The sequence below is a fragment of the Nematostella vectensis genome, chromosome 2 (genome assembly GCF_932526225.1).
Source record: "Nematostella vectensis chromosome 2, jaNemVect1.1, whole genome shotgun sequence".
Lineage (NCBI taxonomy): Eukaryota > Metazoa > Cnidaria > Anthozoa > Actiniaria > Edwardsiidae > Nematostella > Nematostella vectensis.
Window position 1 is genome coordinate 12,644,509 of NC_064035.1, and position 25,433 is coordinate 12,669,941.

The 25,433-nt window shown below is 39.5% G+C and overlaps 2 protein-coding genes and 1 long non-coding RNA gene across 8 annotated transcripts in view; 1 reads left to right on the forward strand and 2 right to left on the reverse strand.

Moving 5' to 3' along the window:
- The window catches only part of LOC5514106, a 19,069-nt gene extending 2,185 nt beyond the window's left edge, over nucleotides 1-16,884 (reverse strand). The window contains exons 1-26 of one of the 4 annotated variants that reach the window (XM_048723676.1): nucleotides 16,778-16,884; nucleotides 14,612-14,668; nucleotides 13,844-13,894; nucleotides 13,309-13,368; nucleotides 12,895-12,963; nucleotides 12,557-12,625; nucleotides 12,305-12,441; nucleotides 11,302-11,347; nucleotides 11,147-11,162; nucleotides 10,994-11,060; nucleotides 10,335-10,375; nucleotides 10,046-10,122; nucleotides 9,692-9,776; nucleotides 9,204-9,414; nucleotides 8,374-9,068; nucleotides 8,121-8,231; nucleotides 7,495-7,512; nucleotides 7,386-7,413; nucleotides 7,258-7,310; nucleotides 5,282-5,345; nucleotides 3,224-3,352; nucleotides 2,447-2,534; nucleotides 2,054-2,153; nucleotides 1,777-1,870; nucleotides 844-910; nucleotides 588-654 (exon numbers count right to left, since the gene is read on the reverse strand). In XM_048723676.1, the coding sequence (XP_048579633.1) occupies nucleotides 588-654; nucleotides 844-910; nucleotides 1,777-1,870; nucleotides 2,054-2,153; nucleotides 2,447-2,534; nucleotides 3,224-3,352; nucleotides 5,282-5,345; nucleotides 7,258-7,310; nucleotides 7,386-7,413; nucleotides 7,495-7,512; nucleotides 8,121-8,231; nucleotides 8,374-9,068; nucleotides 9,204-9,414; nucleotides 9,692-9,776; nucleotides 10,046-10,122; nucleotides 10,335-10,375; nucleotides 10,994-11,060; nucleotides 11,147-11,162; nucleotides 11,302-11,347; nucleotides 12,305-12,441; nucleotides 12,557-12,625; nucleotides 12,895-12,963; nucleotides 13,309-13,368; nucleotides 13,844-13,894; nucleotides 14,612-14,668; nucleotides 16,778-16,840 (2,563 nt within the window). In that variant the 5' untranslated portion in view covers nucleotides 16,841-16,884. Of the gene's footprint in view, nucleotides 1-587; nucleotides 655-843; nucleotides 911-1,776; nucleotides 1,871-2,053; nucleotides 2,154-2,446; nucleotides 2,535-3,223; nucleotides 3,353-5,281; nucleotides 5,346-7,257; nucleotides 7,311-7,385; nucleotides 7,414-7,494; nucleotides 7,513-8,120; nucleotides 8,232-8,373; nucleotides 9,415-9,691; nucleotides 9,777-10,045; nucleotides 10,123-10,334; nucleotides 10,376-10,993; nucleotides 11,061-11,146; nucleotides 11,163-11,301; nucleotides 11,348-12,304; nucleotides 12,444-12,556; nucleotides 12,626-12,894; nucleotides 12,964-13,308; nucleotides 13,369-13,843; nucleotides 13,895-14,611; nucleotides 14,669-16,777 lie in introns of those variants that run through there. The other 3 variants (XM_032383622.2, XM_032383623.2, XM_032383624.2) reach the window with 3 other exon arrangements.
- LOC125560978 lies at nucleotides 2,532-4,424 on the forward strand. The gene is made up of 2 exons (XR_007306986.1): nucleotides 2,532-2,814; nucleotides 3,085-4,424. It is a non-coding gene; the product is annotated as an uncharacterized LOC125560978 (long non-coding RNA).
- A 1,390-nt stretch (nucleotides 16,885-18,274) lies between the features above and the next one.
- Nucleotides 18,275-25,335, reverse strand: LOC5514107 (intraflagellar transport protein 43 homolog A). 3 transcript variants are annotated; one of them, XM_048723221.1, is made up of 11 exons: nucleotides 25,183-25,334; nucleotides 24,242-24,291; nucleotides 23,532-23,640; nucleotides 22,174-22,293; nucleotides 21,432-21,499; nucleotides 21,133-21,165; nucleotides 20,995-21,041; nucleotides 20,458-20,530; nucleotides 19,640-19,715; nucleotides 19,372-19,434; nucleotides 18,275-19,210 (listed from the first exon to the last, which is right to left on the reverse strand). In XM_048723221.1, the coding sequence occupies exons 3-11, from the start codon at nucleotides 23,538-23,540 to the stop codon at nucleotides 19,103-19,105; spliced, it is 597 nt and encodes a 198-aa protein (XP_048579178.1). In that variant the 5' UTR covers nucleotides 23,541-23,640; nucleotides 24,242-24,291; nucleotides 25,183-25,334; the 3' UTR covers nucleotides 18,275-19,102. The 3 variants fall into 3 exon arrangements, with proteins under 3 accessions (XP_048579178.1, XP_032239561.1, XP_048579177.1); XM_032383670.2 differs by lacking the exon at nucleotides 24,242-24,291 and having other exon boundaries at nucleotides 25,183-25,335; XM_048723220.1 differs by lacking the exons at nucleotides 23,532-23,640; nucleotides 24,242-24,291 and having other exon boundaries at nucleotides 25,183-25,333.
- Nucleotides 25,336-25,433: the final 98 nt, after the last annotated feature.

Here is a 25,433-nt window from a genome sequence, read left to right on the forward strand (position 1 = left end):
CAATCAAACCTAGCGTCAGGAGCACACAACACCAACAAAAAAGCACAGTGATGAGAGATAAAGTCGGCTTAACATAAGTAAGATTAAGAATAACATAAGAAAATGAACAATTTTTTTCATCTATATTTGTATGTGTCTGTTATCTAAGAGCCCATGTAAGGGGCCTGCGGCTTATTTACTTCGACTTCTGCTGATTTTGCGCCGGTTCACACACAAAATGTATCTGTTGCTGCTTATTTCATGGATTAGATAGAACCTTGTAACGTCACAGAAAGCAATACATTTCGCCACAAAATGCAATACCAAGGCAAAATGTAATACCTCGAACATGATGTGATACCAACGCAAAATGGAGTATATTTCGAAAATTAAACACATCAAAATAGCGCAAAATGTTATCCCTATAACACTAACTTTAAAGGTTTTTTTTGGAACTGTAATCTTACGTGAATGTTTGTGTGTTGTTTTGATGAGCTCAGTTACTGTATGTCAAATTTTACTATCATAAACTTTCGAGAAATCTGAGCAAAGTTACCACTAATCCACGGATTTGATGAGAATTTGAAGAAGAATTTTTCCAAGCTCACCTCGGCAGATCTCTTGCTCCTTCCTGCACAACGCTTCAAACTCATCTTCTTTGCTTTGCAGCTCGGTCTGGCAAAAACACAAGAAAAGATGTCAGATGGCCTAGTTCCTGGTGTTTATACCTGTGGCTGATGTTGTGACCTTATTCGAGCACCTCTCCTCTTGGTTGGATCTCCCCAGACCCCCCTGGCTAACGGCCAGCAATCCCAAACAGAGCGCAAAACGCGAAGAGCAACAATACGCGACCGTTTAGCGTACCTTTAACACCTTGATTCTTGTATTGAGATGCATTCGTCTGATTGCGTCCACAAAGACAACCACAAGCCTAAAACCAAGAAAATAGAAAATACTTCAGTATGTCCATAAGTCTAGAAGGATAAGGATAGATAAGCAAGATAAGGGAAGGTAAAGTGAGGGGAGGTGAAGCAAGATAAGGGGAGAGTAAGTAAGCTGAAGTAAAGTGGGGTAAAACAAGATAAGGGAAGGTGTAGTAAGCTGAAGTGAGGTGAGGTAAAGCAAGATAAGGTTTTAACTGCGAGATAAAAAAAGGTGAGCAATGTGAGGTGACGATCTGGGGTCAGGTGAGTGGAGGTGTGGTTTGGTGGGCTAAGTGAGGCGAGGTGAGGAGGTTAAGTAAGGTAAGGTGAAATGAGGCATGGTGAGGTGAACTGAAGTTAAATGAGGTAAGGTGAGTTGAGGTAAGGTGAGGTGACGTGGAATGAGTAAGGTGAGTTGAGGCGAAGTAAAAAGGAGATAAGGTGAGTTGAGGCGAAGTAAAATAAGATAAGGTAAGGTGAAGTGAAATGAGGTAAGGTGATGTGAAGTGAAATGAAATGAGGTGAGGTAAAGTGAAATGAGGTTAAGGTGAGATAAGATGAGGCGAAGTGAATTAAGGTAAGGCGAGGTGAACTGAAATGAGGTGAACTGAAGTGAAATGAGGTAAGATAAGATGAGGTGAACTGAAGTGAAATGAGGTAAGGTGAGGTGAGGTAAAGTGAAATGAGGTAAGGTGAGGTGAGGTGAAGTGAAATGACGTACGTTGGGGACCTGTAACGTGAGATGAAGTGAAGATGATACTTGTTGATGTTGAGGAAAGTTTGATGGAGGTTTTATCAACTCTCTCCTAATTGTAATAGTAGTACTAATTGTAGTAAGTATAAAAGGCGTCTAATAGGCGATATAGTAGCGTACCTAATCGAGACTGGGGCTTCCTGGAGAAGTGAGACGAGGACACGATGATCTTCCTCCTCCACGTCGCGATTCTCAACGCTGACGATTATATCACCTTAAACAAAAACGACCAGTAGAACCATAACCCAGACGGACAAAACAAACAACCCGACAAGCATGAGGGAAAAACCATCATCCCGGTCAAAACGCTTTGAAAGCCGGACACATGAAATATGATTTATTCCGTGACATCTGAAAACACCTAAAGCAGATGTTAAATAGACCTCGATTATCCTACCAGGTCTCATGCCCGCCATGTACGCAGGTCCATCCTCCTCCACGGCCAGTACAAACGTCATAAATTCTACTTCGCCGTTCTGTTGCACAATGCCATAAGTCTGCGAAAAATAACAGCTCTCAGCGTGCAATCTGATGCAACTACAATACTTGTTATTGGAAAACACATAACAGGAAAGCTTGTATGAAAATTCAACAAAAAGAACATGGGGAAGACTAGAGTACTAGGGGAGCGTGGGGACAAGAGTGCAAGATTAAAGGAGATTAAAGACAAGAGTCTCGGAGGAGCATGGGGAGAGAGTGCCATCTTGCATGGGGACGAGTGTGCCATTTTGGCGGCTCCTGTAGCCACAGAAAAAGTAAAAAATGTAATGACGTCATCTAAGGAAGTTACCTGAAGAGTGAAGCCAAACCCTCCTTCGTTATTTCTCGTCATCTGGATCGTCCGACGTCTGTTCAATGGCGGGGAATTCTCTGGCGTGCTGGGAAAGAATGATGACGTTACCATAAAATTAACACTTCGGGGCCGCACTTGAACGGTGAAATGGCCCAGCTACTCCCAACCTTCCTTTTCCTGCAAATTTGGTACTTCACTGCGGGCATGTGAGCGGTGAAGCTTTAGGGCGTTAACAAGGGCTTTATACCGTACTTTGTGGTAAGGCTGCGTACGAAAGGGGAAGGATAGATGTGGAAGTGGACGGGTCTGTTCGAATCACGAGCAAACTGATTAACCTAATCGGAACACAGAATGCATAAGTGAAGGTAAAAGGAGGAATGGACTAATGGGGGAAGGATGGATGGGGATTGGGGGTAGGGGATGGGATGGGACTAGGTACTAAGTACAAACAAGTTGATTGATATGATCCGTGCATTTGTAGAATGCATATGTGTAAAGTGGGATACAAAAGAGAAATGAGGACAAAACGATAGCATAGGGGGTTAGTTGGAAGACACAAGACAAAAGTACGATTATTATGTTTAATGCTGTACTCATGGTTAACAAATTTCAACTGAAACCTTGTTCTTCTCTAGGATTAGCCGATAAAAATGGATGCTATATTAGACTCTGTATTATTCGAGACCATGAGACAGCAGCCTGCTTGATCGCCGGCAACCAAGAGGGTGTGTTTGCCACCCGAGAACGATAAACAAGCCTTGTGGCTCTTCCTACCTGAATTCTCTAAGTGCATTGAAAGTGTCGAACGTCTTACTGCGGCTGAGGGGCGTTTGTTGGAAAGGCGAGGCGTAATCCTTGAGGAGTTCATCGGTCGTGGCTAACCGCAGATTCGTGGTCTTAGCACTGAGGGTCGAGGTCAAGGGTTAGTCGTATTAAGGGGTTAACGCACGGGCGATAGGATAGTTAAGTTGTGATTATGTATTTTTTAGTGATATCGTCGCCCGTGGTTAGAGGGTTGCAGATGTGTACATGAATGAAGGGTCTGAGTAAGCAAGGCTTATAACTGATGAATATGAACCCTACAAAATATCATTATGACAGAGCAAAGAAATGGAAAGTTTTCTCAAAATAAGGTCTGGTTAACTTCGGTAAGCTTGAATTTTTGCATAGAGGTTCCTTAAGTCATGTTAACCAACATATCAAAAAGTGTTTTTCTCTAATGGATTTGTCTTCGAGATATGAGGCTTAAAGTGCAATTTGCAAATGTTTAAAGTATGAATTCTCCTCGTTTTTAGGGAGAAATCGGGCTCTGATCAGAAATTAAGCCAACTTTGCTCGCTAATATCTAAATTTCATATCTTCTAAATTTCTTTAAAATTTGGAATTAAGCTTTTGGTCAGAGGAACTCCTTGTTTGCGGAAAATTCCATGCCACTTTTTTGCTCTGTCTATCATTATGAGTATTTCAAGGTTGTGAGTTTCAAGGGGGCTTTTGTTATCGTGACATAAATGTTGGAAAGAGAAATATAAAATAAGGTGAAATTATAGTTTTGATGGGAATCTTTATTAAGTAACAAAGCTATATATATTATTCTTCACATGAAATCTTATATATGCAATAGATAACTAAAGAGCCAAACTGACAGCAGGTAGAACTCTGTGATAGGGATATTAAAAAAAAAAAAACCTAAAATAAAAGATATTTTGAAAAATGTCTGAATATCTTGAGAATAAAGTAACATTCTGACAAAAAAAACTAAAAAGGGGAAAATCATGTAATAAAAGCGCACAGACATTTTTACATGGAGATCCTAATTAAATAGGATGAAATGCAAAGAAAGTGATATTGTATTACTATTGATTATAACAATCAAACACAATGGTTCATGTCTTCCAGGGGAAACTCATAACATTTCTTACTTTTAGCTAGTTTCTTAATTTACAACTTCTTAACGCTGTTTGAAAAAACAGCGCTATAAAAAAACCGCCTCTGAAATAATTCCGAACATACACCCTGTACGTATTTAGAGTTTGTGGGATTGTTTACGATCAATAAATTGTCTTATCATAACATCCATTGACTGACAGATCCAATTTGTATAAAGCAAATAAGCTTCTGACAATTTGTAACATCAAATAAAGCGGTTATCGTTATAACTAACTTTACCTTACAATGGTCTGAAAAGAACCTTTTTTGCGAATGTAAATTTTAAAAAGGTTAAACGATAATGCTTGATCAAATCTATGGATATCACTAAGAAAAGAAATGATGCTAAATAATATTGACGCTATGGAAAAAGTGGCGTTTCTTTGTCACAGTACGCATATATAAAAATGTAAAAAATAAAATAATGCGCACTGTGTTTCTTGTGAGAAAAAATAATTAAATCGTGAATCAAAATCTGTATCAATTCGCGAGATATTCATTTTTAACATTTTCAAAAGTTTTTTTTTTGCTTATGAGTACTTGGTACTTAACTGCTTATTGTAGTGAAGAAACGCGTGGATTGTAGACGCGGCGAATGGCATTGATCTAGTCATTCAATCGAGCTCCATTTCAGGCCGCCCGCTGAATTCAATAACTCCCACCGCACTCTATACACGCTTTGTTACGTTAGACTAAATATTAAGATCAGCTCACATACAGATAGAGCAGAATTTCTTATCGATAAAGACAACAGAGACACGACTAGGCAGACGACAGCGCGACACGATGTCTCGCTCACCGTCTACTAATATGATAGTTCAACGTGTTGCGCGAGCGAGTATTTTGCATGCTTAAATAATAAATCATCAGTCGTCATCAGCTGTGTGGGGAATGAGGAAATCTTACCTGATTCCAAAGCTGATACAGGCTTTCTTCCGAGGCACAAACGCAGAGTACGGCCTCACGCCGGCTGTAAACAAGCATTGAAAACACGACGAGTTAGGCACATTGCCGCATTTCAAAGAACGACTCTGTTTCCAGTGCGCTCTGCGCTGGATTCGAGGCGATCCCATCACATATGAAACAGCAGCTTTGTCTTGTTCAGCCGTAATTTAAAAAAAATTATAGTTCAGGACGCTATTGGTTAGGGCATACGGCACAAAAACCGCGAGCGCGAAAGATTCATCCAATTCGAGTTACATTTAGTGGCAGGTGCAAGAATTTGGTAATCCAATTACATCCTCGGTGATTTTCCCGCTCAAATCATGCGGAAGTGTTGTACGCTCTACACGAGGAATCAATAAACTATGACAGCGTCCTGAATGAATAAAACACGACGAGGGTTTTCCATTCACAGACCGCCGAACACGTAAGTTAATCGCTCAATCTGTCGCGGCTAACAACGCAATAACATGATGCTATTAAAGGGGAATAAATTGCCAAGCCCATAACAGTTTACTGTACTTACAAAAGCGTACAATTAAAAACTGTCACATGAAGGTAGTACACAGGAGGAAGATTATTATTTTTAAAAAAAAAGAAACAGAAGTGAGTACATATTAGTTTAGTCGAGTTAATAGATGTGAAAAGTAGAATGAAAGTTGGATCAACGATCCAGTGAGTTCTAGAGAAAATTGTTTGTTTTACTAGGTCATACCTGGTCTTAACGTGTAATTTCAGCTTTTTATAGTATCTCACGAGAATCCCAAAAGAATATTGCCGAGACTTACAGTTGTTTGGACAACTCAAGCATATGTCGGCGCGAGGGTTCTCTTGAAATGGTTGCCAAAGGCTCGACAACATTTGTTTAAGGATTCTATACGACGGTTTATTCTATGAATTTCTAAATTTTTCTGAGTTTATTGACTCAATTTCCCAGAAATTTCAGTGGATTTTGTTTGTTGCAGAAATGTACATCTCATCTGCATTGATTTTTTTTGCGGCAGTATAGTTCTCCAGTTTTTTCTCAAGCCATCTATATCTGCTTATCCAATCTCAATATTTTTTTACGCCACTCTTTCGATTTCAGGGACTCACGCACTCGCTAGGTACAGTCAAAAATGGAGTAAACAAATTATGAGAAAATAGACGGTATTTGCCATATTCGGACGCGATATTAGGGATCTTAAGCAAGGACGACGACGACAGCTAGGACAACGCGATCGAAAAAGATGTTTTCGCGCGTGGCGATCAATATAAATTTAATTGCAATGGAATAAAGCAAAACATTATAGTCACAAACAGATAAAAATAAACTAAGGACATTATTTCTACAGCAGCAAACGTAGTTTATGGAGTTTAAGGCTGGTTCTCACTAGTGACGTAAGCGTAAGCGAAGACGGAAGCGTAAGAGTCTTATGTCGAGTGAGAACCGGCTCGACGTAAGCGCAAGAAAAACGGGAAGTTTTGATAATCTTACGTCTATGTACGCTTACGTCGCGTTAAGCCGGTCCGACGTAAGCATAAGCAAAACATAAGCATAAGCAAAACATAAGCATAAATTAACCAAACTCGTCGAGGAGGAATGGACACTAGACTACGAACTGAGCATGCGTAAAACCTTGCGCTTACGTCGAGCCGGTTCTCACGCGACATAAACTCTTACGCTTCCGTCTCCGGTTACGCTTACGTCGTCGTGAGAACCAGCCTTTATAGTGCAAACGTCCGCGTCCTCAATTGAACGTGAAACTTGGAGTTTTCACGTCGTGGTTTTACGGAAAACACGGCTTAAATGTATCAGACAGAACGCATTTCCACGTGCTGCTATTGATTTCTGAATCAAATTCCAATGTTTTCTCGCGTCCGCGTTGCCGTTGCTTCGGTCCCTATTATGGTGTTATGTTGCCGTAGTCCTAGAGAGTCTCTAAACGTCTCTTACTTACATTGGGTGTTTTCCTTCGGGTACGAGAACCGTTCAAATTCTTCGTCCAGTTTCCTATTGCAAAAGGGATAATTATTAAACAGGGTTTATAATTATCCCTTAAGGGTTTTTTTAAGTATTCCAACTTACCTTCGCGTTATTTTCGCTATTGTGTCCACTAAAAGACAAGAAAAGACTTATTAAGAACACGACTTTAAAGTGAAATTTCGAAATGCAGGAAGTAATAGGGAACTCTCACCTCCGTCGTCATCCTCGTCTGAAAGAAAACAGTATCAGTGTTAGTATAAATTCTAATACAAAAAAGTTATCTAAAGGAACCGTATCCCCCTAAAAATGTCATTTAAAACACTAATTCATATTATACCGTCCTAACCCTCCCCTCATGGTGGAACTTTTGCCCTTCCGGTTATCGATTTCTCGTGTGTGTCGCGATGCCGTAGGGTCATTCGTAAAGCTACTGATTATTCTTACCCACAATACAATGATACATCGATGTCACGATATGATGCGAGAAAAGTGCGTAGTAAAATCAGATTTTCAATTTTTTTTCAGGCTCTCTCTTAAGATCCAGGATAACAAACCTCAGGTGTGTAATATAATAAAAGACCTGGAACAAGCGCATCGATAAGAGGCTCTCGGGAAAAGCGATTTTTAATGGCGAAAATCTTCGCACCTCAGGCACTTTCCCATCCCCACCATGTTTCAAGTTCTTGGGAACTTCGGGTCCATTCACTTGCTATATCAAATCTGAGCTATTGGCTTTTAGATCGTAACTTTTTTTTTAGCGTGAAACAAATTCTTAAGCGGCAAGAAACAGAGATCAAATACTCTTCCGCCACATTTCACACCATGTCTCCCGCGTACCTTCTGAGCTAGACGAGCCGACGATCAAACTGATGCCTCGTTGCCGAAGCTTTTTGGTCACCACAAAGCCGTAGTTCTTGCAAGAACTTTCAGGGCTATCAGCAAGATCATCTGTACAGAAGAAGGAAGCACTAAGTTGGTGAACGTAGTACAGATGGCAAAAACAACACTTTGTCAGGAGAGGGGTCCAGACGTAAGGCATCGTACAGTAATCTAGCGTCTGTATCAAGAGGGTTTATCACAATCTCTATACCTGTAGAACTGTCCAGTTTCGCAGCCGCCACAATCACATCCCGCCCAGCAGTGACTTCCCTATACTCGTTTTCAGGTTCCAAGTCTTCATCAGGGGGCTCCTCTCCAGACTCTGCGCCAATATACGTCACAGGTACTTCATCTGATTCAAGTGAATGTCTATCATCCTTCTGGGATTCCTGTGAGTCAAGCGCCTCTAAAGATTGCGAGGGAGAGAGGGATGGGGAGGTCGACCTTGAAGTGTCTGGCGACGAGGGAGGGGAGGGAAGGTAGAATTGTTCCCAGGCGTCTTGATCTGGGGGAGCTATCCTTCCTGTAAAGCGCCTCAAGTCTTCGACGACCTGTTCGCCTTGCGAAGCGTCACGCTGATTGGTCTGATCCGAGGGGCGGTGGGGAGAGTACGGTGACAGTGGGGGGGAAGGGTGGGGCGACACACCCGGTGTGCTCATAGGAGTTCCTGTCTCGACCTTTAAAGTTCTCTTCTTTTTTGATAAGTCTTCGAGTTCCACGAGCAAACTAGTGGGAACACTCCCGATAAGCCTTTCCGTGGTGACTTCTCGCCTGGACACCATCTTTTCAGGACCACTTTCCGTGGTGACTTCTCGCCTGGACACCATCTCTTCAGGACCACTTTCCGTGGTGACTTCTCGCCTGGACACCATCTCTTCAGGACCACTTTCCGTGGTGACTTCTCGCCTGGACACCATCTTTTCAGGACCGCTTTCCGTGGTGACTTCTCGCCTGGACACCATCTCTTTAGGACCACTTTCCGTGGTGACTTCTCGCCTGGACACCATCTCTTCAGGACCACTTTCCGTGGTGACTTCTCGCCTGGACACCATCTCTTGAGGACCGCTTCCCGTGTCGTCGACAATGGCAATGTCTGAAGCTTTTGGAAGGTCAACAAAGCATCGCCATCGTCTATTTGACAACTGACCAAGAATTTTCAGTTTGGTTTTCTTTGGTATGAGTGTTGAGGGATGGCCTAGGACGAGGTAGTAATCATCCTTCGTCGTCGCCTCAAATTCGCAAACCTTAGACACTGGAAACAGATCAAAGTGCTAAAGCAGACATAAAGATAAACAGAGATTATTTGAACAATACACCGAAGGCGACACCCTTAAAAAAAATCATAAAATGTTCTTGACGACTCAAGCCAAGGCGTGCACAATTGGAGAATATCCTTGGATAAGTGGAAACGCGGCTTCCTTTGTCAGCAGTAGATATATTGGACATTTAAGAGACCCTTTAAAACTCCACCCCCCCCCCCCCTTCCCCCACCCAAATAAACCCCACGGGCCTGTGGTCATATAGCTCACGTTCACATCGTGTATTGCTGCCAAGAAAGGCCTGTTCCTGTCCTTCAAGCATCTCTAACTCGCATTCTTTCGCTCGCAGCTTATGCTAGAAAAAAATGGCAATAAATGAATAAACGAGGTGAAACTTAACATTGTTAGAAAATTAGAAAATTACTAGGAAAATTAATATGCATGGTATAGGGGGATGGAAAGGCAAACAGTGACATGTTACAACCAAAGCTTAGAGCATCATCACTGAATAAGTAAGCATCGAGATTTGGGACTTTGCCTTTTATGAAATCCAGTTCAAAATTAAAGGAAGATGCATCTGCGTCTCTATTCAAGACCACAAAAGTCTCCTTTGAAATGTCTTACCTGTAGTTTTACAAGTCTTGGGTTAATAGCTGGTTCTGGAGGCTTTTCTACGATTTCAAAACTCTCTTCAACATCACCTGAATAGTACACAACCAAGAGCAGCAGTAAGTAAAAGAAATATTAACCAATAAATAAAAAAAGGCCGAAACGATATCTTCCGAAGGGCTCTTTAGAGCATGGTGTGCAGGCATGGAAACAACAGAACGGCCAACAGCAGGGGAATGAATCAACACCTCTGTGAAACAGTAGCAGCGCTTAAAGAAAACACATACCAATGCCTATTACTAACCTTCCATGCCAGAATCTTCATCATCCTTTTCAGAGTACTTTCTGAAAAAAAAGGTCAATTTCAGATATGAAAACCTCTTCAGAAAATTTTGCGGCTTCCATATACAATTGAACAATACTGTATTCTCCTTAGCTTGTTAAACCACTGCTTTAGCATCTTCAAACTACTGCCGAAGTTAAAAAAAGGGTACTACTGCTGTAGTGCCAGGCTAAAAGGGAAGGGTCTGAAGGGTCCGGACCCACCCTTCTCATGTGACGAGATGAGTTCGAGTTAGGTTGACACATTCGTTGGTAGTTATGAAGATGGTTGATTTTATGCATGCATTTGGAAATAAAAAAAATCTCTAGATTCATCTAGTGATCTATTACCAGAGCTGAGGAAGCCCTTTGAACGTAATTAATCCGTTGTTAGTGAAGTACTACTCTGAAAACCACCCTGCATTTTCTCTAGAAACGCCCTCAGGTGTTGACAATAATACCTTACACAAGACGACAGCGATGACAGGGAGAATGTGATAAAAAAAATTTATTCTTAGCACCCAATTCTACTTCAGTTGGAAATACTGATTGAGCTGTTGATGTTAATTTTTTTCCAATCCTGTCACTATTACGATGAATAAACGTTACCCATGAAGACCAATGTTTACATATTATACTCACAGCTCAGGTGCAAGATGGTACCTCCTCTGCTCAACTGCCAGCATCTTGGCATCCTGAAGCCTCTTGTCTACAAAAAAGAGAAATAAAACATTTGCTTTTCTTTAATTTTAATATATAACCTTTGTATTGACACTGAAGGCAATTTTAACTTACCCACTGTGGAGTTGCTCTGAAAGGACAAAGAGAAGAATAAATCAGATAAATTATTATAAATAATTTATTTTATATTGTTTATTTAATTTTATAATTTATTAGAATAAATCAGAATAAATTATTGAAGAAAGTGAAATAATTTTTTATTTCCAAACCTGCGGAGTATCAGCAAGGTCGATTCCCTCTTCTATTTTGCTGATCCTTAAAAATATCAGTGACCATTAAACCTTATTTATACACCATCCTTCCTCAGGTACCGATGACATCAAGGTCAGCATTACAGGCCCGTAGCCAGGGGGGGCTCGGGGGATTTGGACAAACCCCCCGACCCGGCTTTAAGGTCCGCTCAGAGTAAACGAAAAAATATAACCTTTCCCTGGATATACCCTGCACATCAATATGTCTTTAAAATGACTATAAACATCTTTTTATAATAATTATCTTTATTATTATTGCTATATGTTAAAAAGCACCCTAAATTTTAAATACAAGATTGAATTTATTTGAAATATTGGTTGCCTAATGTAAATAAAGCTAGGAGGGGGGTATACCTGAAATTTTGTCCGCTCAATGGAAAAACGAGCCAACCCGCTCAAAATCCTGGCTACGGGCGTGGCATCATGAGGCACAATAGCAAGGCGGCAGAGGGGGGAGGTGACGGAGAGAAGAGACAGGAGGGGTCTTCTCGCTCCTTTCTCCTCTCTCCCTCCCCCTCCGCTGCCCTTGTTCCACCTTGTTCTCGCGCCTGTGACCTCAATGCCCTGGGATGTACATCATCATCTTTATCATTATCACCGTCATCTTTATCATCATCAGTCTAATTAACATCCTCTATACAGATGTTTTCATTACCATCCAGTATCTACATCATCGTCGACATTGTCATGGTCATCACAATTGATATCATCACAACGCACCATAAAGTGCCATTATATCACACTTCCTTACTATGCAGTTGGCCTTTGCTATCGTTATATACTATCACCATATACTATTATCATATACTATCGTCAGTTTTATGTATTTCACATTTATTTTTATGTAATTGTTTTATTGTTTACTTTTTCCTCCAAAACATTAGCTGCTCATTCTGGAAGCTACTCTCCAATTCAATATAACATTAAGTTTGTGTATGTCAGTCATATCCTGTGCACTTACCATCTATACATAGAGCCTTTAGATGGTGCCTGGAAGTAGTATACAGGGGATCCAGGGGTTTTTGTGACCAGGAGCTTGAACAAGTTATTTCTTGCCCGGGAGGTTTCTCCTTTCTTTATTCTTTTCTTTGCCTTGTACTGATATGACATTTGGGAACAACATGAATCATCATATCCATTGGTAAACATAAGAAATTAATACACAAAATAAAGCTTTCATTAGAGAGTTACCGTATGTAGGCCTTATTCATACCTCTTCATATCCCGTTATTTCTACTGAGGCTCCTTTCTTCAGCATCAAGAATGCTTCTTTCTTATCATTCTGAAGTGAAGGAGAAATGAGAATATTACTCCTGGGTAATGAGTGGTGCTCATTATTTAGAACATAAATAGAATTGGATATGTAGGCCTTCTTTCCCCTCCCCCCTCCCCCCCTAGGCCCATATCTGTCTACTAAAGACAAGCTGTAGAACAATTACTTAGGTGGTCTGCATAGGTGATGTGGAATCAGCTGAATCAGTTAAAATGGTAAATATTTTATGCTGGCATCCACATATATTTACAAACTATTTAAACTCTAGAATAACTCACATTTTTTGTAGGCCCAGCTACACTAGTTGGTGGGGGGTAATCGGCTGTATCAGGAGGCAATGATAAATCCTGAGAAAAAAGTAAAAAGATATATAATTTGGTGGGCAGTGTGGGTAAAATCAGTTAACAAACTTTGACAACTCTGAGGTTAAGGCCTTTATGGAAATTATTTGATTTCAGTAAGTTTTGATAGATAGTATTAATATCGCAAACAAAACTTTGCTTCTGATTATAAGGAAAAGACAAGTAAGGCCATGCCTGTGCCCCCAATATTTTCCTAATGTTTCTGTATCGTGCCCTCCCCCTAATATTTCAAGGCTTGCTGCGGCATTGTTGCTGAATATCAATGTTATATCTACGATTGTGCACCCCTCCCCTCGGTAAATCCTGGGTACCCATCTGATTTTTACTCACCCTATAAAATCTCAAGGTTGAACCACAAAGGTCTACCCAATATGTCTTCCACTGTAGGTCCTGTAAGTCATTGTATCATTTCATTTTAAAATAATCAAATTGGGACTGCAACAGAAAGACTGCTTTGTATCCAGGTGTGTAAAATCTTGATTTTGATTGTGCCTGTTTGGCTCACTTTGCGCTTGCCCCGGATGATGGATGGTAAGTACTCAGCGCATAGCAAAAAACATAAGACACAGGGTAAACGCCTGAAAGCAGGCACTCAAACAGCTTTTACATTATTATTATTTCAGCAGATATTTAGTATGAATTACTCTGGTTAAGCCCTGGCCAAAAGAAATGCCAAACTTGCACCAACATGCGCTGCCTTATGTTCACTTGCGTTGAATTGTGTCAAATTTGAACATTTTAAAATTTTGTACAGAAGTTTGCCATATTGCATCCACTTGCGTTTTGTTTGGTCAGGGCTTTACATTACAAGCAGAGATTTGGCAGCATATGTGCAAGTATTTGATTTATCTATATTTATGCCTACCTTGGCTTTTCTGCTAGGATCGACCACTAGCACACAGTTTAGATACCCCCACTGAAAAACAAACAATGTGATTAGAATGGTAACAGTATCTGTAGATAAAAATGTCTCTGATACAAAGCTTGCTTATTGACTGAGATTAGTCTGACTATAGATATGTAGGGGATATATGTATATGATCAACATGAACAGATCTCCCTTCAGTAGATCTCAGCAGTTGTGCAGTAGCAGAGACCCAGCAAGCCCAGTCTACTTATTTGACACCTATTTAAAGCAAATCTTAATATCCAGACTTTTTAAGACCACAGGTCTTAGAAAGGGAGAAGAGTCGAACATGGGGATGGGCAGGGCATGGTGGAGGTTAGGTTTACTTGTTTTTTTATTCATTAACTGAAGTCTACATAATTTCCAGAAAGCTACAAGGGAAAACAAGAAATGTAATCTGGTAACTGGTTCTGCACAGTTAATCTTTCTTACAGCTGCTTCGGATTGTGCATTTTGGAACATGAAGACCACACATAACCTTCTGGGGCAGATAACCCAATATACCAGGCCCATAATTATTTTTTCAGAGGGGGTTGGGGGGGGGGGAGTTTTCCAATAAAAATCTAACCACCCAAAAGAACAAAAAGGGATTTTTAATGCAATTGCAGTATCTCCATGAGATATAAGTAGGAATTGAGGCTACCTCTTCCCACCTACCCCACCCCCTGATGTTTGCACCATGTGTACACCAAACACAGAACAAGATAACTGATCTGGATTACTTACGTGGATACAGGAGAGGTCAACCGCATTTTCAGGTTTGCCAGATTCTACAGCAGAGCCCTGTAAAAAGAAAAGGGTGCAAAAAATGATCTGGTTTGCATAATACTTCCTCATCCAGCTGACTGAACCCGATAAAAACGACAAGGGTGATTGTCTGCAAAATCAATTTTAACCCTAAGGGATAACAATTTTGGTGTGGTCAACAGCAATTCTTACCACTTAGAGATAGCAAATTGGGTGTGGTCAAAGGAACTTTCAAAGGAATATTTCATACCCTAAGAGATTGATGAATCGGAAAATCCTTAAACAACCCCCTAAGGGATAGAAGTTGGCCCAAATTTTATACCCTAAAAGGTAGGACAATCACCCCTGTCTACTTTTCTTGAGAGTCCCCCCCTCCCGGGTGACTGGGTCAGGACTGCAGATTGGTATTGTATGTAAAATGCATTACAGTTGATCAAGCATTTTTGGATAGGGCCCAAGCTCTTGCAGGAAGGAATTCAGAGAATAAAACTTATGTATTACCCCAAAAATACCCAACCCTGAATTCTAAACCCAAAATATAACCAGGCAAAATTTGTCAAACAAAAAATACAGAGAATACAAATATTATTTGAACCCCAAAATTACATTTGGTTACTCCATCATGCAAACAGACCCCCCCTCCCTGATCCCACTTGGGTTATAGTAGATTGGGGGGGCAGGGGCGTAGGCAGGGGGGTGGCCTAGGGGGCCCGGCCCCCCCTTTTAGCAGCCAAAAATACAGTAAATGTATAAGACAATATCTTAAACACAGGAGAAAATGCCTTGAAAGGGCCTTTTGGGGCCCCTCCTGTTAAAAATCCTGGCTATGCTGTATATTGGGGGGGCCCTGAAACACTAAATCACGCAAGGAGACCTAGTTACCTAGACATAGGTCTTGAGCATGGATTGAAAGAAGATTCACATTAATCCTTAATGTCATAATATTGATAATAGGATAAAAACAGGGGATGGCGAATAATTTGCAGGTGCCTACCAGTGTTTGGCTGGGAAAGAGTGCAAGGGTGTAGCCAGGGGGTGGCCCAGGGGGCCTGCCCCAACCCCCCCCCCCCCCCCCTAACCCCTTCTAGCAGCAAAAATACAGTATGTATAAGACATTATCTAAAAGAAAGGAGAAAATGTCTTGAAATGGGCCCTCCTGGTAAAAATGCTGGCTACATCACTGGAGTGTCCCCTCTAATATTTTTTGGCTAACTGCTTTCTATGCTCATATCTTTCATGTGGTTAAACCTGAAGCCAAAGGTCAGTAAATTAGTTGTTATTGTATGTGATTTTTTAAAAACATATCTATTATGGTTATACAAAAATATTGCATTTTGAGTCATAACAAATGCCTGTATACGGACGGCAGTACTTGTACGATTATGAACGAATAACGATTTCCGATAAGCTCCAGAACGGTCGACTTCCTGTTGTGATATAGCTGTCTTTTTTTTTTATAAATAAGCAAATTCCAAACGCGTGATCGCTGTCGTGCTCCATCTTCATGGAAAAAGTAACACGCTAACGAAATAATAATAATATCAATGAAAAAAAGACGTGTAAAGTAAAAGATAAAAATCAACTGATCTCCTAAGATTGCCGCGGGAATCTCGTTAGATGCTTTTACAAATCACGAAATAAACGAGGCACTGACTGTGTTTGAGACCCGAGATTTCCCATAAACGATTCCTTAATATCGCCGCGTAAATAGCCCAGTGCTATACTGTGATAGAATCTTCGCTTCGATTTTGGCAGCAAAGCCAGCGTTTCAGACAGCAGAAGACAGTAAGCTTATATGAGATATAAATAACGGAGGCTGATAAGCAGACAGATTGCGACATGAATCTGCAAACCCACTCCAAAAAGCAGAGCTATTTCCATACATTCAATTACAAATATATTTTTTTCAGCTGATCAAATTGGCTAGCCATATCATTAATAACAATAAACCGTGCTAATGACTAAGCTTAGTTTACTTTCCAGATTCCAGACAAAGCAAATGTGCAATTTACAGAGTTGTCACTGTAGTAATCCATAGAATGAGCAGCGTCCACGCGAGATCCTAGCAGATGTAAACTGGCAAAGCACACTAACAGTTTATCTATGCCCTGAAAGTCAAAGAGAATCACTCGGATATTTAGATACCTCGCCATCTTCGGAATACTTCCTCTCCTCGATTTCTGCCATCTTCAGCTCTGTTGACTCCATTCGAGATTTTTTGCTCTTGGATGAGAGACTGGGACTAGGGAGGTTACTTCCGGGTCGGATTCCCCGCTTCCGGTATCAGCCGTTATAGTGTTCCTCTATTGCTAAATAGTGAAAGGATAAAATTCCACGTAATTAATGTCACCTGGGGAAACGAGGAGAGCTCATTCTCTCTCAATTCAAGAAGGCAAAGAAGATTGACACCTCTGAAAGACTGAGTAGTTGCGCTGGTTTCGAGCGTTAGCCCTTCGTTTCATACCTTGTCCACATCACGCCTACCAGGGCCGTAGCAAAAGGTGGGGCCGTGGGGGCCGTGTCCCCCCAATATTTTAAAACTTATAAGGAAATGACCGGTTTGGGCGTGGCGGTGCCCCCCCCTAAATGTTATCTTAATGTTTCTGTAAGTGCCCCAAATAATTCGAGGCGTGCTACTACGGCTAAGAGACCATCTCTTGTTTTTCTACAGCTTGTATGTAGTCTTTCTAGTTATACATAAACAGACTGACATTAGCTACAAAGAACTAGGAACAGATTTTTACTGTTTCATGACTACGCAAAAGAAGTCCTTAGAGTCTATTTGAGGATATGTCTGATTTAGATATTGACGAAGTTCCAGAAAACACAAATGTTTACTTTTTAGAAACAAATATATACGGTTTGCATATATATATGGGAGGATAATAGGAATCTCTAATTCCTAAAAAAAAATTCCTAATTAACCAGAAAATAGCAGCACGGAATTCACATCCTTGGTGAAAACCTTCATTTAAAGCCGCATTGTCACCAGTTTACTTCCGGAGGTCCGTCAGAAACCTCAACCGTCAAAAGAATCTATTAGAATCCGCGCTATAAAACGGGCCATCCGCTCTAAATTATCAGTCAAATCCTAGAAGAAACTTCCAAAAGACACACTGCTTTTAAAATTTTAAAACATTTTTTGCAGTTTCCGTTAAAAATCATCGGAGATTCTTACGTAATCGACCGGAAGTAAACTGGTGACAATGCGGCTTTAATCTTTCCCTGCTAGCAGAGGCCTCTTTTCTCTGTACTTCGCTTGGCTGGCGTTCTTTAATCTAGGGCCTTTGCGAGACCTACAGTGAAAAAGGCTTGACGAATTATTTAGATCCCAGATGCAGAGGTCAGGACTTAAAAGTCAGGACTAGAAGTTGTCAAGGCCGTGGGGGGTGGGGGCGGGGGGTCCCATGATTCCTATAGGGCCAAACATATTGAAAAAAAGCTGATTGTAATAATGATATAGAGAAAAGTAAAAAAATTATCGCTGTAGTTCTTGCCCAGTGAACAGAGCTTAGGATGTGCATCACCTCTTAGATTATTGACGCTTGTGGGAAGGCATAAATATTCATATTCAACTTTTATTCATATAGTCCCCGAGTAGTCTTGACTCTTAGATTATTGACGCTTGTGGGAAGGCATAAATATTCATATTAAACTTTTATTCATATAGTCCCCGAGTAGTCTTGACCGTTTACATTAGCAAACCGCGAACTATAACATAGAAAAGCGAGCCCTCCTATGTATCTTTGTATATGTCCCTTCAAGTGTGAATGGAGCTGCTACTAGCTACCCTTGCTTATTCCAGTCAGATAAATACATTTGTACAAATTCTATATACAAAGTTCTGTATAGACTACTGTAGAGTTGCTATATAGGCCGTCTATGTAAAGATGCAAGGTACATTCATGAAAATTATCACATTACAATAATTTAATGTTAATAAACTTAATGCGAAATATGCACCACTACTCAAGAAAGGCATAAAAAAAGGGCTGTCCTGAGTTTTTCGTGGGGTATTATTTAGTTCACGATCTGCTGTAAGACAAGAGGAGACTAAAACATTATGAATGGACATTTTTCAGGTTCTCTAGGATCATTGCTTAGTATATGGAAAGAGCTCAAACCCTCCACCTGGCTAATATACAATTAGCCACCACCTCCACCTGACAAATATACAATTAGCTAGATGCACTGCAACTGCAACATAGTCAGCCAAAATTTGTCAATGTTTTGATTTAAGGATCTATAAATTTTTTAGCTTTCATTCACCAAATTCAATACAAACGTAAGGCAACAGCTTCCAAAAAATCGGCCAAAATGTTTTTTTGGCAAGAATAACAAAATAACAGCTGACGAAAACTTTTCAAATGGTTTTAGTGCATCATTTCACAACATTCCATAGCAGGACTCTCATTTAAATAGCATCGCCGATGGAACATACATGTACAATCATTATGTGCATAAGAAGTTTTATGTTTTCTCTGATTCTTCTGATTTCTCGTCAGCTTTATCCCATTCTGTTTGGAGTTCAGATGCAATTTCTGTGAACAGTCGGTTCCAATCCCAAGCCTTATCCTCCTGCAAAGCCCAAAAAAGACAAATGAAGTGACGAAATAAACCCACCCAGCCTAATTTTCACTGTTTCTACATGTCTGAAAATCAAACTAAGGCCCCAGAGTCGACCACACTAAAAATCCCAGTTAAAAATCTGATAAGAACACCATTGGAGCTTTACTTACCTCAAAAACTTCAGATTCAGGAGAAAGGACGTTGCTGAGCAGCTTCAGATCAATATCACCATCCTACAACAGTTATAGAATAGCACACTCATTATGAAGTTGAAGAAGAAAATAGAGATCCTAAAAAGTGGATTCTCTAGGGGAAAACAGGAAAAAAGAGAGCTACATAGAAAACCCTTTTTTTCATTCCAGACCCTTGCATCACGCCTCTACTTTAATTTATTTTATCTTATCATGTCACAAAGAGGAACACAAAAGACTTTCTTACCAGGGAGAAAAGAGCTGAATGCTTTTGGTAGTAGCTGTCCAGTTCTTTGTATGTGGCCACTCTGTTTACCTGAACACTGAGAAAAAAATATAAATATAGAAATCCAATTGCATTTATAAAACCCATGGGGCCGGCTGCACAAAGCTGGATAAGTTATATGCCAGATAGGCACTACCCACAGAATAAAATCCCTATCCAGCGGATAAAATAGCGTTGCACAAAGAGTGGATAGAAGGCTGGATAACTATGCGCTGAATAGCCATCATTACCTTTAATTGGCTCCCTGTTACCATGGTAAATATGTAAAGTGTGCGCTGTTATTCCTTTAAAAAATAACGACAGTTGAAAGAGCTACAAAAAGTGCCAGAAAACAAACAGTTTATCGAGGTAAAGGGCACGTAAATCATGGAATGATCACAGGGATAAGGGATAAGCTTTCTCCTGTCTTAGGGGACTCACATTTCTCAACAGAATGGGAAATATAGATTTTTTCCCCATTCCTGCCAGAGCTGCTTTTCTTTACATTTATTCGGTGGATAAGATTTTATCCTAACTTTTTTATACAGATGGCTATATCCGCTGGATAACTTTTATTTGGGTTTTATGCAACCAAATCACAACACTCTGATAAATTTTAACCACTGGAAAAGAATTTAACTGGTGGATAGGACTTATCCAAGTTTAGTGCAATGCCCCAGGTAAGGCAAATTTTGTGGAATTAAGATTCAAGATATTTCTTGTAAAATTTCTGTCTGAAGGGTGATTCCACAATGTTCCTATCAATCAAACTTTTGCAAAAGGAACCTGATGTATTTTACCTTGGAGGTGCTGCTATCTGTGTTGCCATATCTTCCTCCTGAACTTCCTCCAGGTCAGGAATAACTAGAATATCTAAACAGACAAGAATAGTCGATAATAAAGGCCTGGCTGAACACGGAGACATGTCACATGTCACAAGTAACACATGTAACATATTTTGTAGTTTAGGCAGAAAAAAACATATTGTGCACCTAATCTTAAAGTAGTGAACAAATGATTTGCAGATTGTTTAAAAACGTTGTCCTACACCACTGCATGCTCTCGGTAGTGACTTTACTAGGAAACATATTGGGTGTGGCATGTCTCCTAGTTTAGCAGGGCTTTTTAGGGGGCTATATTATATGTTTTCATTGGGCCAAAAATTGCTAAACAATCCTTTTGAATGGTGCTGGCTTTCTAGAGCCTCTAAAATGCCCATACCTTGTCCTGTCTGGCCCACCACAAAAAATATGCTACCACTTCTACAGCACACAAACAACATGATATAGCCCTTTAACCTCCAAATGCATGAAAAACAAAAAGAAGAAAATACACACCATTATCCTCATCTTTAGGCTTGTCATTTTCAACCCTCAACCTTTCACTGTAAATTAAGGTAACCAATGTCAAGTAGGTTAAACTTCCTCCATCGAACTAATAGAATTTATAATTGAAACAAAATAATTCTTACTTACTCATCATCAAAAGCCTCGACATCACCACCACCACTGCAAGGGAGATATGTAAAGACGTCAATTCAAATTACATCGCTATATCACAGATAGTAACAATCTGTTGTACATCATTTATCAACTGCTGAGCAGGTTTGACATTGTATGGTATATGTACATCCTCTTCTGTGCCCATCAGCATAGCGCAAGGCCAGGCTGCATAGGCAATGGTAATCATTTGGTTCAGGTAATCATTTGATGCCATCAGACCATGTTTTTCTTCCCCTTTCACCTTATGAGGAATGATATCATCAAAATGTTACCCTTTTTTCTTTTCCTTTGGGGTGTCATCGGCCCATCCACCCTGTCTTCTGGAGGGTCGAGGAGGCATCTAAGAAATCCATGAATTACAAGCATTACAAACAATCTGACAATGCTATTCATTATCAGTAATGCTGAATCATTCTTTGACAATGAAAACATACAGCAGCATCAGCTATGATGGACTCTCTTTGTGGTGGGATCATGGGTGGCAAGTTTGCGCGTCAGCGTATGGGGCCTCTCACTCTGCTGAAATGGGTTCGATTCCCAGTTGAGACATGGAGAGTATCTTTCTGGTTCTTGACCCTAACTTTGACTTGTTGTGAATGTATGTGAGCTTACTAGAAGCTTGTGTTCCTCAGTTCCAAGACGGGACATTCTGATATTTTTGATGTTGCTAAAGATTAAGTGACTCACTATAATCAGCAACTATCATTCACACAGCCAAACCCTACATGATAGTTGATAGTGCATTATAGTTAGTGACCAAATACAGAAGATAATTAGAACTCTCCAACTACTTTATCATTGACAGGAGTATAAATTTACAAACCTTTTTACTAAAAAAAGGTAAAGCTGGTACTTACCATACCTTTCATTACCATTCCTTTCAACTATGTAACTTTTTTTTCTTAGTACATGGGATACTTGGGATTTGTACATCATGAAGGTCACTACTCCACTATGTATATCAATTAAAAAAAAACAAGAGAGGAGTTAAGACAACAGTTCCCTAAGACTCACATCATCTGGAGGTGGAGCACTAGTTTCACCAAAATCCCCATCTAGAAGATCATCATCTCCCTCATTGTTGTTGTTTGACTGAGCAGCCAAGTTGCCAGCCCTTCTACCTTGTCTTATTTCCTTCAACAAGATCCATAATTCATACAATAGGTAAGTGGAGAAACTTAATCAATGGGTGAATAAAATGCTATACTACTTATATTTAACATTGATCATATCAATTTTTGTCTGTGAAAGAGATGTTAGTCAAGAGCAGATTTATTAAAGTTGTCAAATGAATTTAAATACAAAATCACAGTATGGAAAGTTCATATTGAAGAAATGGATCTAAAAGAGATAGAAGGAAAAACAGGTTCTTCAAGAGAAGAATGAATAAGAAATTGATGACAAATACCACATCCTTATGGAAATCATGAGGGTCATCTGAGCTTTGTCCAGCATCACCATCCCTGTCTTCAGAACTTTCAAGAAATCCTTCAACAGGCTAAAGGGTTTAGAAATAGAATTGGGAAAGAAATGCAGAGTAAAGAATGATAGAGAAGAAATGAAAGGAGGATGTTGTTTAACAAGATGCAGTGAAAACATATGTGACCACAAATTAAGAAAAGAAACCCAACAACCAAGCCACAAAGCAGTCTGTTATGTATTCAAAAACAGGAAGTGAAAGCAAGTAGCCAGCAAACTTCAGCCTATTTTTTATATTTTAACCCAAAGCCTGCTTTGATATTGAAAGAATTAAATTGATACAGAATTGAAGAATATGCATTCACATTCTACACAAGTTTTATTTTCCAATTACCAGCTGCTCATCCTAATCCTGTTTAGTTACCTTTTATTTATAAAATCTTCATGTCAATTCACACAAATTTCAATTCTTGTTTTTAGAAATTAAGTGATTCCCATATTCTTTGAAATAAGCTTTGTTGTCATGGGAAAGAGTTTGCTGCTTCCAATTTGTAACATGCGTTGGTAAAAGAAATGTTGCGATTAAAATAATATTGGAATTACTAAATCCTGTCTTTGAGTGAAATACAGTACAGTATGGGAATCTCACAATAATATCATATATCATGAATAGTTATTTTAAGAAGGTAAAAACTTCATCAGAGAAACACATAGCTTAAAAAATTCTGCGACCATACAGTAAGACATAGGTTATATCTTATGAACATTTATATTTACAGCAACATTCTTTTTAAATATGCATGAAATAAAAAAAAATCAAGAAATTATAAAAGTAAGCTTTAGCTTGGAATGAGTGTCAGCGATGAGCACCTTATTTCTAAGTGTCACTCATCATATATTAAACATTTAGTATGATTTCTTTATCAAATGTTTTTATGTCAATTTTATGATACCTTAGCCATTTCAAACTCTTGTCCTTGTTGAAGTTTAAGGTTACCAGGCAAGTTGATGTTAGCCAATACTTGGGTCCACTCAGACAATTGCTGTTTACCAGTTACCTTTCTAAGAATGAGCAATAACATGCATTTGTCTTAAAAGCAGTCTTAAAACAGTGCAACCAAAAAACAATTTGCAACCAAAATAAACATGCAGCCAAATGCTCCTTAAAATAAAACAAAAAACTAAAAAGAACATCTTTCATATTTACTGTTATAGCCTTCCAAATTGCATTATCAAGGTTTATGCCAAGAGGCCTCTTTTCTCTGTATTTCGCTGGGCTCTCTACGCTAGCCCAATGAAATACAGAGAAAAGAGGCCTCTGCTAGCATTATGTCATTTTAAATGTCATAATTTTACATTTAGTTATTTATTTTTAAGCCCAGTGTCTTCACTTGGTGCAATATCAATTTTTTTTTTAATGTGCCCATTCTCATGAATTCATACACAAATAATCAATCAGGTATTATAGAGTGGTTTTTAAAAACCAGTGAAATACTTTTTAGTTTATTTAGTACTAATACACTGTAATGTCTTTGTTTTGTTGCACGGGATTTCGAAAACCACTCTACCATGTATCGAGTATTTTTACTTTATTTGGTATATAAGTGGTATTTAGTATTTATGTGGCATTGTTAAACATTCATACATGAAAACATGAACATACAGGTCTAGTACTGCCAGCTAGTACACAGTTGCCAGTTTTAAAGTTGTTACCTATAACAACAAATTTTTGTTAACAATAGACAGTGGCAGATCCACTCATTTTCGCCTAGCTTGTGGGGATGCCAAATGACTTACAGGGGTGATAACCTAAGAGGTTAACTTGAAGGGCGAACTTTATTTTATTTGGATTTCCAACTACTAGAGACTCAAATTCCTTTCTTTGCAAATAGCCTGTGACTAAAAAGGACACATTGCTGAAAAAATTTCACACGCACACATGTTTTTGTGACGCCACCTCTTTTGTATGCTACCCTAGAAATGTGTGCTGGAGAGATGTCCCTTCAACAATGTGTTCTTGTTAAGCTGGAGCTAGGGGGAGTTAGGGGGCTCAAAGCGTATGTTAGTCATGCTATGGGGCGATGTGAAAAGTCCAAAATGACTGAAAAGGAGACTACGGCATGTATTCCCAAAGAAAATTCTGTATGATGCTTTTTGCTCATATTATTTTCACTTGTGAAGGGTACATGTAAAGTTTATTTCCAGCCGCCACAGGCCTCATCAGACAAAATATTGGATTGCAAGCTCACAAAATCAAGCTGGAAATCAAGACTACATGTGGAGGCTACCAAAATCTGTTTTACTACCGCTAGATGATCTAAATAATAAGTTAAGTAAGTTAAACCATTCTTTAAATTTTGTATTCGCCGGTAATTCTAAATAAAGATCTAAAATTTACAATCCCCAATAAAAATTAAGACCACACAAATCGAAGAATTTACATATCATGCACAGCAGGCTCATCCCAACAAAAATACAAAAACAAGAAACAGAATGAATGCGGGAAACAGAGACGTTTCAAAACCTCCCAAGACGACCAAAGTTCTGAAGTATCGCAAGTTAAAAAATCGTGCGTATTTCTATTTTGATCAGACATTCACTTACTCTCTTAGCTGGAAAGTCATCCATGAATACAAAATCACAGGGTGAGAAACGCGATGAATGACGAAAAAATATGTGAAAAGATGCCTTCTTTCCCCCTAACGACCCATTACAACAACAGTCTTCGGTTGGACCCCAAGACGTCACGGCATTTTAACCCACAGGGTTCCCGTATATTGAGTTATCAACTTTTTTCCAAAAGCAAATGGTTTGGAGTTTATTTCAGAAAAACACAAATATTTCTTCGGCTCTAA